At 43.8% G+C, this 14,324-nt stretch overlaps 1 protein-coding gene across 1 annotated transcript in view; it reads right to left on the bottom strand.

Moving 5' to 3' along the window:
- Nucleotides 1-11,303, bottom strand: part of LOC116991698 (ADAMTS-like protein 3) — a 272,285-nt gene extending 260,982 nt beyond the window's left edge. Inside the window, exons 1-2 of the mRNA XM_033050541.1 lie at nt 10,981-11,303; nt 10,161-10,249 (exon numbers count right to left, since the gene is read on the bottom strand). Coding sequence (XP_032906432.1) covers nt 10,161-10,223 — 63 coding nt within the window. The 5' untranslated portion in view covers nt 10,224-10,249; nt 10,981-11,303. The remainder of the gene's footprint in view (nt 1-10,160; nt 10,250-10,980) is intronic.
- Between the last annotated feature and the right edge of the window lie 3,021 nt (nt 11,304-14,324).

Genomic DNA, 14,324 nt, shown 5'->3' with positions numbered 1-14,324 from the left:
CATCCAGCTATTTTGGCTACTACCGAATCTGAAACATCACTTTATGACCGCAAAAGCAACAGGTGACATTAACCTGAAATTTACCGGTCCTCAGGGAAATTGCAAAATAAATTAAGGATTAACTTGGGACATAATCTTGGCTTGGTTTTCCTTTTCAATTTCCATGGTTATGAAGTTTCTTTATGTCTCAAACCTTAAATTTTGGATATGTAAAGTAAAACACCACGATTGTACAATAGAATTAGCCCAAAACATCTCAATAGAATGTGCCACTCATGCACGAGGCATATGGAATGGACTTAATAAGTACTGAAAAGTTAAATACCGAAATCCTTGGGTTGAATTTCCCTTTAACATTGAGCTTTATATTTGGATGGTGGTTGCTTGCAATATAGCTATTCATTCAAAAGGCTGGATGGTCTCTGAAGATGTACCTCATTTCAATTGATGCGGTCAACACATTCTTCTGTTCAACAATCAGTTCCATGAGGTGCAACCCAGAATTAAACACTCTTGGAGAACTTAACACTAACGGTTCCATTCACAATGCTATGGTTTACAGTCTGAACATTTTAACTCTGTAGGGATACGTATGGATAAATTCACCACTATTCTTGCTGTTACAGTGATTTGTATTTCAGGCATCATCTAGTCATATTCATACAACTTACATTCTGCCATATCTCTTCCATCAGCATCAATTGCATCAAAACAACTCACATTCCACTGCCAAAACTGCAATTGCTAATCACTTGGCTGGTTTATGTCATAGGTGTGGTCATAGGTGGACGTCCTAATGGGTCGGCGGTTGTCAGTAGCTTGCCGTTGCTTGATGTGGACTAGGTGGTAGGTTGTCATAGACATTGTTGTAGGGGGGTCCAGTCGCCAGGTTTTTGGTGACCTTCTACAACTATGACAGTTGCCAGCAGTCACTGAAAAAAAATCGCCTTAGTGGGACAGGCCCTTTAGTGTGCCCTTTACAAGCCATCGACCAGTAATGCATCTTCCATGAAACTTTGTACTTGTAATCCTCGATCCCTACTCTAACACACTTCCCAGCACAGGATCCAGAAACCCACTCAATCTGCAGAAGGTTCCTTTACTAAACCCAATAAAGTCTTTTGAACTTCTTTTAGCCTTTTATTTTAAGCTTTCCAATTTACGTAAAGTTGTTGAGTGCCCTTATGGTTTTGACAGCTGGCAGAGCTGGGCAGGGCTGTGCCAGCTGTTAAAGGCTTCAGGATATTTCTGGGGCAGGGGTCCCTTGATGCACTGTTGGAGGTCCAGTGACACTCGGGTCATGTTGCTCAGTGATTTAGAAACCAGCCTCCCTTCCATTGACTCCATCTACACCTCACGCTGCCTCAGCAAGGCCAGCAGCGTAATCAAGGACGAATCGCACCCTTGCCACCCTCTTCTCCCATCGGGCTAAAGGTATAGAAGTGTGAAAACGCACACCTCCCGATTCAGGGACAGTTTCTTTCCAGCTGTTATCAGGCAACAGGACTATCCTACCTCAACTAGAGAGCAGTCCTGAACTGCTATCTACCTGATTGGTCATCCTTGGACAATGTTTGATAGGACTTTACCTTGCACAAAACATTATTCCCATACCATGTATCTAGATACTAATGGCTCAATTATAATGCTTTATCTTTTTGCTGACTGGTTAGCGCACAAGATTTTCACTGTACCCCAGTACACTGGACAATAAACCAAAAATGAAAGTGAAAACTGGCAGGGCGTCCCCCTGCAACGACACCAAGTGTATTGGGGGCACGAGAAGAATGTACAGGCCCGTTTAGGATTCTCTATAGGATTAGAAAAGTTGTAAAATAGATGCTTGCTCTGTTCACATTGGTCTGTATTCCCTTAGCGAGGAAGCCGTGAGATTTTGACTCCCTGATTTACAGAAAGCTCCTGTGTACAATCTCACAGACCATCTGTAGTCAAGTGTAAATGTAATGAAAGCAGACTGGGTGAAAAATCTGCTTAATGGTTTTGACTGTTCCAATGCAAATCCCAAAGGGTGGTGGAGTCATTTAAACCCAGCAATGCAAGGAAAAATGTTCATATCCAAAAAAAACTTGCAAAGTTTAAGAGACAGATGCTCATAATCTGTGTCTTGTGCACACAGACACCGATAATAAAATGATATATTGATTTAAAAATAACTTTACAAGATTTCAGATTTGAAGAACCTTTTTTATACCCGACTTTAGTGAAAGCCCTTATGAACGTAATCTTTTTTCCCCCCCCGAGGAAAGATACTTTCTAATATTACTTTGACAATTGCTAGGCAAAAGATTCTTTCTACCCAATTTATTCCATCTCAAACTCTATATTCTTCTATCAAATTTCCCCCCAACCTCCTACATACCAGAGAAAACAATCCTCATCGATCCCACCTCTCCTCGAAATTAAACCCCTCTAATCATGACCTCGGGTGCTGTCAGAGTGGAGTTTGTACGTTCTCCCTGTGACCTGCGTGGGTTTCCTCCGGGTGCTCCGGTTTTCTCCCACACTCCAAAGATGTGCGTGTTTGTAGGTTAATCGGCCCCTCGTGTGTAGGGAGTGGATGAGAAAGTGAGAGGACGTACAGTAGAACGAGTGTGAATGGATGATCAACATGGATACTGTAGGCTAATGGGCCCATTACCATGCTACACATTGTAGCAGTCCCTGAAATGAACAGTCAACCTCCTTACTCTGTACTAAAAATCATTTAGGCTTACTTCAGCCAAAGTAGACTTGGAATGTGTATTACAATCAGCAAACCAAAAAATAAAAAATAAAATAATCACACTGCACTATTTCTCCAAGTACTTCAATCCTTCGATGTAAACTGCAGCTCGAAGATATCAAAGCAATAAGAGGAAATTTTTTTTAAAAGTTAGCAGTTTTAAGTTACAACTATTGGTACATGCAGATATTTAATATTGCATGTTCCAAGTGTTGAATAGAGACTGCAACACAAGTATCAACTGTTACTTTGCTGTTCCATGGTTACCTTTGTCGGGTAACGAAGGAATCAAAGCACAGCGGCTTTCACAGGCAGGACATTTTAAACATGGTGACCACACGGCAATATTAATGTTACAACAGATGGAATATAAAATCCCCCGTTTCTATTATATCTGCTTCGAGCATGAACATTATTAACGACAAACAGTTGGAAGGAAATTTAAAACTATATTACAACGAAAAATTAAACTCAGTGCCACTTCAATAAATAGCTAATCATTAATATTACCAAAAGAACAGCTTAAGTTTACAGGTTTAAATGATGCATATGAAGTCCAACACACATTAACTTTAATGAGTTCCTGCTGTTTCTTGGAATTTACAAGCAACAAGCCAACAAGCCAATAGTGTTTCACATCAACAAACTTTTTTCTCGAAGAAAGTCAAGATAAACCATATATATCAAACGTTACAGATCTAGTGAGCGCTACCGAGCTACCATGTGATTGAAGACATCCTTCACATTTTTACGTTTGCACTTAAAATAGTCGTTGTAATTTAAGCGGCAGTCTCAGTGAAAAAATATGCTTAAAGAATAAACAACTAAAATTTATTTCCTCAAGACGTTCTTGTTGAAACAAGATGTGATCAGGGAAATCCAAAATGGGAACAGCAACAGAGATAGCAATGGGAAAAAGCTGAATGCACATAAATATTATCGTTCCCCAGATGCTGCAGAAATCACATCATATGTGTGTTAAATTAGATGCATCATAACTTTCCTAATAGCATTAATATTTCCCGTACAGAGCACTTACAGATGTTGGTCATAATTTTACCATACAATTATTACTACCATTGGTAAGAATTTTTAAAGATCATTTCTTTCTGTATCTTCCACAATCTCGATATAGTTTAGTTTATTGTCACGTGTACCGAGGTACAGTGAAAAGCTTTTGTTGCGTGCTAACCAGTCAGCGGAAAGACTATACATGATTACAATAGAGCCGTTTACAGTTTATGGATGCATAAGGGAATAATGTTTAGTGCAAGGTAAAGGCAGCAAAGTCTGATCAAAGATAGTCCGAGGGTCACTAAAGGGGAAGATAGTAGCTCAGCACTGCTGTCTGGTTGTGGTAGGATGATTCAGTTGCCTGATAACAGCTGGGAAGAAACTGACCCTGAATCTCGAGGTGCGCGTTTTCACACTTATGTACCTCTTGCCTGATGGGAGAGGGGAGAAGAGAGAGCATGCAACACGTCATTGAATATAGAGGGTTGAGTGAAGGTGGAACAGGAGCCGGGTTGGGCAGCTGGTGATCCATTGCCAAGGAAGAGGTCACCTTGAAGCCAGCTCTGTAGGTCAGGAATATAGTAACACTGGATGTTATTCTTCTCAATAAATTTATGTTCATTAGTCATCAGCAGAATTAGGCCATTTGGCCCATCAAATCTGCTCCACCATTCAATCATGGCTGATCTATCTTTCCCTCTCAACCCATTTCTCCTGCCTTCTCCCCGTAGCCTTTGACACCCGCACTAATGAAGAGCCTAGACATCTCCACTTTAACAATATCTAATGACATGGCCTCCACACCCATGTGTGGCAAAGAATTCTACAGATTCACCACCCTCTGACTAAAGAAACTCATCATCTTCTTTCTAAAGGTACATCTATTGCATGCGAGTTTAACTTGATTGTATCTATGTAGAGTATTATTTGATCTGATTGGAAGGCATGCAAGACAAAGCTGTTCACTGTACCTCAGCACACGTGATCATAATAAGCCGAAACCTACTTCCATTGGCTGAAACTTCCTTTCTTGACCTCAGTCCACGATCAAAGTGGTTTACTAGAGTCACTGACTCAAAAAGACAGCCGGCATCATCATCAGAGACCCACACCACCCTGGCCACACTCTCACTTCACTCCCACCATCGGGAAGAAGGTCCAGGAGCCTGAAAACTGTAACATCCAGTTTCGGGAACAGCTTCTTTCCTACAGCCATCGGGCTATTAAACACAACAACCTCCAAATAAGCTCTGAACTACATACTATATTATTGCACAATTATTGATGGTTTATGTGTACGTATGTGTACATATGTGTATGCATACATAGATATCTAATTATATATGCATACATGTGAGTATCCACACATTGAACTGTTTTTTCTTGTTTATTATATTGTTTAAAGTGTACTATGTTTACATATTCCATTGTGCTGCTGCAAATAAAAATGTCATTGTTCTCTCTGGGACATATGGCGATAAAACACTCTTGACTCGTGTCCCGAAGCTTTGCATACATTACAGAATATATTGCATCATTTTTGGCCCTTGCAAGAACACACGTCTGGACCCCTGCATATTCTGCAATGCAATGCTGCATTACATGTACGTAATAAAACAGCATGTAGTCACTTTTATATCATGTGGCTGTCACCTCCCACTATTCAGACCAAAGCGCAGGTGCTGAGGAGGGTGCAGAGCATCAGATCAAAGTAACATATGAAGCCTTAAAATTATGACAGGCACGAAACTGATCAAAACGAGATGTGATGCTGCAAAAACATTTTTAAATGATTAATTACCTTGCAGCAGATTTATAGCCGAGTTTACATGTTAAACGTCTCGAGCAAACTAATATTGTTTTAGGATTAGGGGACGTAACAAAATTGGAAACAGATTATTAGGAGTGAAGGAAATAGCGGTGGCAAAGTGGTCCAAATCTCCAAAGCAGGTCGTGTATATCTGCAGATACTAAAGGTTCAAATTAAAGAAAAATTAAAAGCAAAGCTAAAAATTAAAGGAAGATTAGAGGCAAGTTATTTGCAAAGTTTACTAGATTTGGCAACTTCCATCATGTGGAAATGGTTCCAGCATTCTGCTCTGAAAGTGAAAGAGGGACAGAGAAATCAGGGAATTATAAACCAATTAGTCCAACATCTGCCATCAGGAAATGACCAGACTATGTAATTAAGGACAAGGTAACTGGACACCTTGAGAAAGTGTTCACCTGATCACAAAAAGCCAGCGTGGATTTGTAAAGGTTAGGCCTGCCCTAATACACCTGATTAACATACAAAAAAAAAAAAATCAGTGACTAAACCAATAGCTGAGAATATGTCTGGATGTTATTTATAAAGACCCCCTAAAGGCATTTCATAAAGTCTGACATAAATGTAAAAGAACTAAAAGCTGCGGCTGGTGAAACTGAAGGCAAGTTCTCAGAGTTGGACCAGACTGAGGGCCACCCAGTGGTTTCATAGAGAACCACAGCAGGCACTCACCATCACAAGTCCATGCATCCGACCTCTCGCTGCACCCCTGGGTTGTCCACCCAGTCCTGGGGCACTCCGTAGTGGACAGAGGTCACAGATGCAGTTCATATCTTCCCTCTCTGTGTTACGCCAGGCAAACCTAGACCCTCCAACAGAGCTACATTACATTCAGAAGGATAAACACAAAACACTGGAGTAACTCGAAGATAGACACAAAAAGCCAGAGTAACTCAGCGGGTCAGGCAGCATCTGTGGAGAACACGGATAGGTGACGTTTCACAGAGTGCTGGAGTAACTCAGCGGGTCAGGCAGCATCTGTGGAGAACATGGATAGGTGACGTTTCACAGAGTGCTGGAGTAACTCAGCGGGTCAGGCAGCATCTGTGGAGAACATGGATAGGTGACGTTTCACAGAGTGCTGGAGTAACTCAGCGGGTCAGGCAGCATCTGTGCAGAACATGGATAGGTGACGTCTCGGGTCAGGACCCTTCTTCAGACTGAAGATCCCAACCTGCAATGCCACCTATCTGTGTCCTCCAGAGATGGTGCCACACCATTGGAGTTACTCCAGCACTTTGATCTGCAGTTCCTGGTCTTCAAATTTAAAGGGGTCACTGACCTTCTTGAACAGATAAAACTAATTTTCATTTATGATATTTTTAAGCATAGTTCTATTAATGAATATTGTTTTGAAATTATATGCACTCCCCCCCAATTGGTTCCAATGGTCACCATTGGCATTGGGAACTAGTGTGAGCTGTCAGATAGAGGGGACCAAGACAGGGATTTTGTTTTCCACTGCCTAGGTGATCTGCTTCACATCTCAGAATGTGCAGCTGCAGAATGTTACTGTAACACGATGGGGGTAAGAACCAGGGGGAGCAGTCATGAGGTGTCAGTGCCTAGCTCCAGCAAAACAAAATGTGTCTGTTTTCAAAAGGCTGCAAGTGGCAGGAGAAAGAATATAATGATAATGCTAAACCCTCCTAAAGAAGGGGAATGGGCCCCAGTAGTGACATGGAAGAGGCTCTGCTGATCCTCCACCATTCACTTGCTTTATGAATGACATCTAACAAGAACACCTCATACCCAAATTTGCCAATGACAGAGGTGGACAACATTTCTTATGGGTGGCAGTGATAGAGTTGGTGCCTTACAGCGTCAGAGACCCAGGTTTGAGGGCTGTCTGTACAGAGTTTGTACATTCTCCCTGTGACCGCATGGGTTTTTCCCAGGTGCTCCGGTTTCTCCCATGTCCCAAAGACGTGCAGGTCAATTAGCTTCTGTAAATTGTGCCATGTGTGTAGGATGGAACTGATATACAGGCGATCGAGGGTTAGCACAGACTCAGTGGGCTGAAGGGCCCATTTCCACACGATCTTCAAACTAAACATGGGTAGATGATGTAAATTATCCCGAGTCTCTGGTCAGCACAGACTCAGTGGGTCGAAGGGCCTGTTTCCATGATATATCTGCAAACCAAACGCTGCACGCAGTACAAAACAACGATCACAAGAGGTTAGTAAGTGAATGATTGAATCTCAGACCACTGGACTATACTGTACAAACACAAGCTGGGTTTCAGTTGTACATAGCCCAGCATGAAGCTGGAGTACAGTGAACAATCCTGACCATCACACCTCAAGGGTTGTGGACCTTTAAGGGGTTGCAGCATAGATGATACCAGGTTAATTCATGCGATGTTGGGACTGACATATGATGGAAGAATGGGTCGACTGGGCTTGTATTCACTGGAATTTAGAAGGATGAGAGGGTATCGTAAAGAAACATACACAATCCTTAAAGGATTGGGCAGGGTAGATGCATGAAGAATATTTTCGATGTTGGGGGACCATGGGTCACAGTTTAAGAATAAGGGGTCGGCCATTTAGGACTGAGATGAGGAATCTTCTTTTCACCCAGAGTTGTGAATCTGTGGAATTCTCTGCCAGAAGGCAGTGGAGGCCAATTCATTGAATGTTTTCAAGAGAGAGTTAGATATTGCTCTTAATGCTAAAGGAGTCAAGGGATATGGGGAGAAAGCAGGAACGGAGTACTGATTTTGGATGAACAGCCATGATCACATTGCTGGCTCGAAGAGTCCAATGTGCTACTCCTGCACCCATTTTCTGTGTTTCTATGCCAGATATTGAATCACAAAGAAACTATACAAACCATGTTGGAGGAACTCAGTGAGTGAGGCAGCATCTATGGAGCGAAGGAATACACAACATTTCGGGTCGAGACCCTTCTTCACCTCACCCGTTGAGTTCCTCCAGCATTTTTGTCTCCCTTCGATTTTTCCAGGATCTGCAGTTCTTTCTTAAACAAACCATGCTGGACTCACTCAAATTCAAAAGGTGAAGAGAAGTCTTGAACAAGGGTTTTCATTACATGAAGGAAATAGGTAGAACAGCTGGAGAGAAAACATTTGTCGTTGGGTAGGAAAGGGTTAAAGACCAGCTCGACAGAAAGGAAAGTGGGAAATATTTCTGCTGGTAACATTTGAAACTCTATTCCACCAATGACAAATCGATGAAAGGTAAATTGTTTATTTAAACACTGAGATGGATTGGTCTTCGAGCAAATTCATGAAGGAAATGAAGGAGGCAGTTAATCAGAATTAGGTCAAAAGATTAGTCAGGAGCAGAGTGAATGGCAGGACAGACACAAGGGGCTAGGTGACCTACTCCAGTTCCTGCAAAGGCACCTGACTGACACCAGCAGTTGTGTATGGCAGAGTAAACCCATCAAGTGCCATCAACTCAACACCCTTCAGAAAAATAGAAACACAGAACTGCAGCTGGCCGGCACGGTGGCGCAGAGGTAGAGTTGCTGCCTTGTAGCGCCGGAGATCCAGGTTCGATCCTGACTACGGGTGCGGTCTGTACATTCTCCACGTGACCGCATTGGTTTACTCCGCGATCTTTGGTTTCATTCCACACTCCAAAGATGTAGATTAATTGGCTTGGTTGCCCACAATGTGTGTAGGATAGTACTAGTGTGTGGGGTTTCAACAATGTACCTCTAAACTAAGCCCAATTAAAAAGATGCTGGCTTATACCAAATGATCGGCACAAAAGTGCTTCTTTGAAGAAGGGTCCCAACCCATCCTTTTCCTCCAGAGATGCTGCCTGACCCCTTGAGTGACTCCAGCACTTTGGGTCACTCTTCAGAAAATACCATTTATATTGAGTATTCCCAAATCACAGAAATATTGAACACAGAACAATACAGCACAGAAACAGGCCCTTCGGCCCACGTGCTGAACATAATGCCAAGATGAACTAATCTCCTCGACCTGCAGTGATCCAAATCCACAAGTGCCCGTCTAAAAGCCTCTGAAGTGCCCCTCTGTATGTGCATCCACCACCACTCCTGGCAGCGAGTCCCAGGCATCCACCACCCTCTTTGTAAATCCATCAAACAAGTCTTAATATATCCCAATCCTGGAAAAGATACAACACATTGAAAGATTATTCCAGTCCCAAGCTTTCCCACAAGCTTCGTTTGTTTCCTCAGATTTGCTTTAGATGATCGTGACTTTAGGACGGAGAGAAAGATCAGCCATGATTGAATGGCGGGGTAGACTTGATGGGCCGAATGGCCTAATTCTATTCCTATTCCGTAGGACCTTATGACAACAACAGCTGGCCAGGGGAACATCTGCCTGGCACACTAGCACCCAATCTGGCATGTGCATCACTTGTAGCGTGCTCGTGTGATGAACAAGGGCAATGCAAATACACAGAGCAGTTACAATGCAACACGGAGACAGACCCAAAACGCTGGAGTAACTCAGCGGGACAGGCAGCATCTGCGGAGAGAAGGAATGGGTGAGGTATCGGGTCGAGAGCCTTCAGTGACAGTGACATGCATCTTCTCACCAGAGCTCAAACTAACATGTCTTACCTGTACCAGGGGAAACACACACGTTAGGAGCGCAGACACGTAGACCTGCCGGAGCAGCTTCATGGTGAAAGCTCCACGCTCCAGGTAATCTACAGTTAAATATATTAAAAAAACATTTCAGCATTCACACGCCGACCAGTCCCCCTTCCCCGAATTGAGAAGGGTCTCGACCCGAAACGTCACCCAATCCTTCTCTCTCTCTCTGAGATGCTGCCTGTCCCGCTGAGTTACTCCAGCATTTTGTGTCCATCTTCGGTTAAACCAGCACCTGCAGTTCCTTCCTACACTCCGGACAAGGTGGGACCTGCCAAACTTTGTATTTTGTGCAAGAACTAAGGAACTGCAGATGCTGATTTAAATCGAAGATAGACACAAAATGCTGGAGTAACTCAGTGGGACAGGCAGCATCTCTGGAGAGAAGGAATGGGTGATGTTTCGGGTCGAGACCCCTCTTTTGTATTTTGCCGTGCCCGGACCACACAGATAATTAAGTTGGCGGAAAACAAAACACATTTGTTGTCAAAACCTGGTGGAACAATCAGGAAGGGGCGCTCCCCCCCGTGTTCGCTCACACCAAGCCGAGGGCGCCCGAAGGTGGGCTGGACCCGCCCGTAGAGTAGCAACAACGCTGAAGCAACCTCCCGATGCATTGAGACCAGCCCGCTTAGCACACAATCTCTCCACAGGTCTAAAGACCAGCGGCTCCAGCAATAAATGCCCGGTCTACCGGCTGCAGAGAGAACGGCTGTGTATTCTAGACACCCGTCTCTGAACCGTGCAATCAACACACACACACACACACGACAGATTAAGATCTCACCCGTCAATGCCGTTAGGACCTGTCCCACTAACGTACTGACTATCGCAGCTTCGCCGCGTAGAATAAGCTGCAAATTGGCCACCGCATCAGAATTCTCCAGCCGAGATAGAGCGAGTGTGGAAAGTAGCCAAGCCACCGGCGCTGTCACCTCTACACTGCTCACTCCAGCTAGCGAGCCTCTCTCTGCTGCCGCTCCACACACAGCCCTCAGACTGGCAGCCCCCGGAGCGCGTCCACACTCACTCACCCCCACACCCACACTCACACTCACACTCACAGAGAGCGAGAGAGAGACAGAGAGCCAGCGCCGCAGAACTCGCAGAGGCTGGGCAGTGGGAGGGTGTTACACGGCTCAGAGCCGGCCCCCTCTGCCTGCCGCCAGCTCCGATGTACAGGGGAAAGCGTAGCCCCGATACAACTCCTCTCCAAACTGCGAAAGAACAAGTATTCAGATTCAGAGGCAGCCAGCCAGCCAGCAGCGAGGCGGATCATTCTTACTCTGTGGCCGTGGCTGAGTTAATGCATGAAAACGATATTCATGTGTACGAAGGAACTGCAGATACGGGTTTACACCGAAGATAGACAAAGTGCTGGAGTAACTCAGGCAGCATCTCTGGAGGGAAGGAATGGGTGATGTTTCGGGTCGAGACCCTTCTTCACCTAAAAAAAAGTATTCATGCTCGGTTGTAATCAAGGTTTCAAGGTGTCCTTATATCATATATATTATATTATAGCAAGCTGGAAAAAAAACTTGGCACTGTATTTCGGTAAATGTGACAATAATCGCTCATCTAAACTCTAAAAATAACTTTAATAAAACTGTAGGAAGGAACTGCAGATGCGGGTTTATATCGAAGATAGACACAAAGTGCTGGAGTAACTCAGCGGGTCAGACAGTATCTCTGGAGAACATGGATAGGTGATGTTTCTGGTTGGAACCAATTTTCAAACGGCAATAATCAATAACTGTTGTGCAACTTGTGTTGTCTCATCAACACTAGTCCCACCTGCTCGTGTTTGGCCCATATCCCTCTCAACCATGTACCTGCTCCAATAAAACATGGTGACGAGGGGGAAAGTAATTAGTCCTTACAACATCATAAATCAGTTACCGGTCTATTTTTCAGACGGAGATGATTAGTGGTTTTTTTTATTCATGACTTAATTCTTTTTATTTACTGTTTTAAGATCATTAATTTATTGTCCTACTGAAATAGTTTGGAATGAAGAGCAACTAGTTACCACATTTGTCTCCCCCTCCCCCCTCTACCAACCCTCACGGTCCCTCAGATCCACATCAGCCGGTCTCCTCTCCATCCACAAGTCCAACCTCCGCAGTTTTGGGGACAGAGCCTTCTCCAGGGCAGCTCCCAGGCTCTGGAACTCCCTCCCCCAACTGATCCGCAATTCCGTGTCCCTCACCATCTTCCAGTCCTGCCTCAAGACCCATCTCTTCACCTCTGCCTATCCTTAGCCCCACGTCCCCGTCCCTTTTCATCTGTGCATTAATTGCCTCATATTGTGTTTTGTATTGAATTCTGTCTTTACTTTGTGTACTAGTCATGTCTCTACTATTTATTTCATTCCCCTTACATGTTTTTCCTCTACATGCTCAATTTTTGTAAGGTGTCCTTGAGACTCTTGAAAGGCGCCCATAAATAAAATTTATTATTATTATTATTAATAAAAACACACACACAATTTATTGCATTCACGCAAAAATGCATTCAGAGTTGGATATAATGCACACACCACAAACCAGATCCTACACACATCCAACACATTAGTTCTTCCTGATAATTGCTTGATCCTGTTCAGATACGACACAGATTGTGAAAGCCCCGTTAACAATAGTTTGTTGCGGTTTTAGAAACATAGAAAATAGGTGTAGGAGTAGGCCATTCGGCCCTTCGAGCCTGCACCACCACTCGATATGATCATGGCCAAAGATCATCTTTGATCATGGCTGACCATCCAGAATCAGTACCCCGTTAATGCTTTCTCCCCACATCCCACCATCCCATTAGCCACAAGAGCTATATCTAACTCAACTTATTGAAGAATAACCCGTTAATGCTGCCACGTTGAAGGGGTTATAAGAACAGAGGGACCAGTGTGCATATTTGCAAAATCGCAAGGTGGTCGGGCAAGTTGATAAGCTGATAAAGTGAACATAGTATTTGGATATTCAAAGTGGGGTATTGAACACAAAAGCATGGAATTCGAGTTAATCTTTACAAATCTCCAATTTCATCTCACCTTGAGCACCCTGCACAGTTCAGGAGGGGTTTAGTAAGATGATCATCGTGGATGAGAGAATCTCATTATCTGGAGACGCTCAAGAAACGAGGAGTGTTCTCCTCAAGTTACAAAGATTAAGGTGAGACGTGGATTTGTTATGACTGGATTTGATGAGAAATGATTATTTCTGACAAATGGAAAGATAACCACAAGGCATGGACTTGAAATAATTGGAAAATTAAAAATGGAGTGATGATGAGATGTATTCATAGCAGTGCATTTAAAGTTGGCACACATCATCTAAAACAGTAGACAATAGGTGCAGGTGTAGGTCATTCCGCCCTTCCAGCCAGCGCCGCCATTCAATGTGATCATGGCTGATCATCCCCAATCAGTACCCCGGTCCTGCCTTCTCCCCACATCCCCTGACTCCACTATTTTTAAGAGCCCTATCTAGCTCTCTTGAAAGTATCCAGAGAACCGGCCTCCACCGCCCTCCGAGGCAGAGAATTCCACAGACTCACAACTCTCTGTGTGAAAAAGTGTTTCCCCACCTGTCATGTTTAATAGACACTTGGACAAGTACGTAAATAGGAAAGGTTAAGTGGAATATGGGCCAAATGGAACTAGCTCGTGGCAATGTGATTGGCATAATGGGCAAGTTGGGCCAAATGGTCTGTTCTCCTGCTGTTTAACTCCAAGAGTGATAGAATCGGAAACCAGGAAACTTGTGCATGAAATTGGAGTGCAAACTTAAAATGTTATGGGAGAGAGGTAGGACTGAACTGTGAGGAGCTCTTGGCAAAGCAGGTACACACACACAAAGCGCTGAATGGAGTTTGAAGTTCCATTATTAATTGGCTTTTCTCCAGGTGCTCCGGTTTCCTCCCACACTCCAAAGCCCTACAGGTTTGTAGGTCAATTGGCTTGGTATAATTGTAAATTGGCCCTGGTGTGTAGGATGGTGCTAGTGTATGGGGTGATTGCTGGTCAGCATAGACTCGGTGGGCTGAAGGACCCATTTCCACGCTGTATCTCTGAAGTGTAAATTGGACAGTTCTTCCGCCCCAGCGAGTAGGCGTTAAATTTATCAAAAATCTGTT

The sequence above is a fragment of the Amblyraja radiata genome, chromosome 34 (genome assembly GCF_010909765.2).
Source record: "Amblyraja radiata isolate CabotCenter1 chromosome 34, sAmbRad1.1.pri, whole genome shotgun sequence".
Taxonomy (NCBI): domain Eukaryota; kingdom Metazoa; phylum Chordata; class Chondrichthyes; order Rajiformes; family Rajidae; genus Amblyraja; species Amblyraja radiata.
Note: the sequence above shows the minus strand (reverse complement) of the source record. Positions and strands in the feature narration are given on the sequence as shown.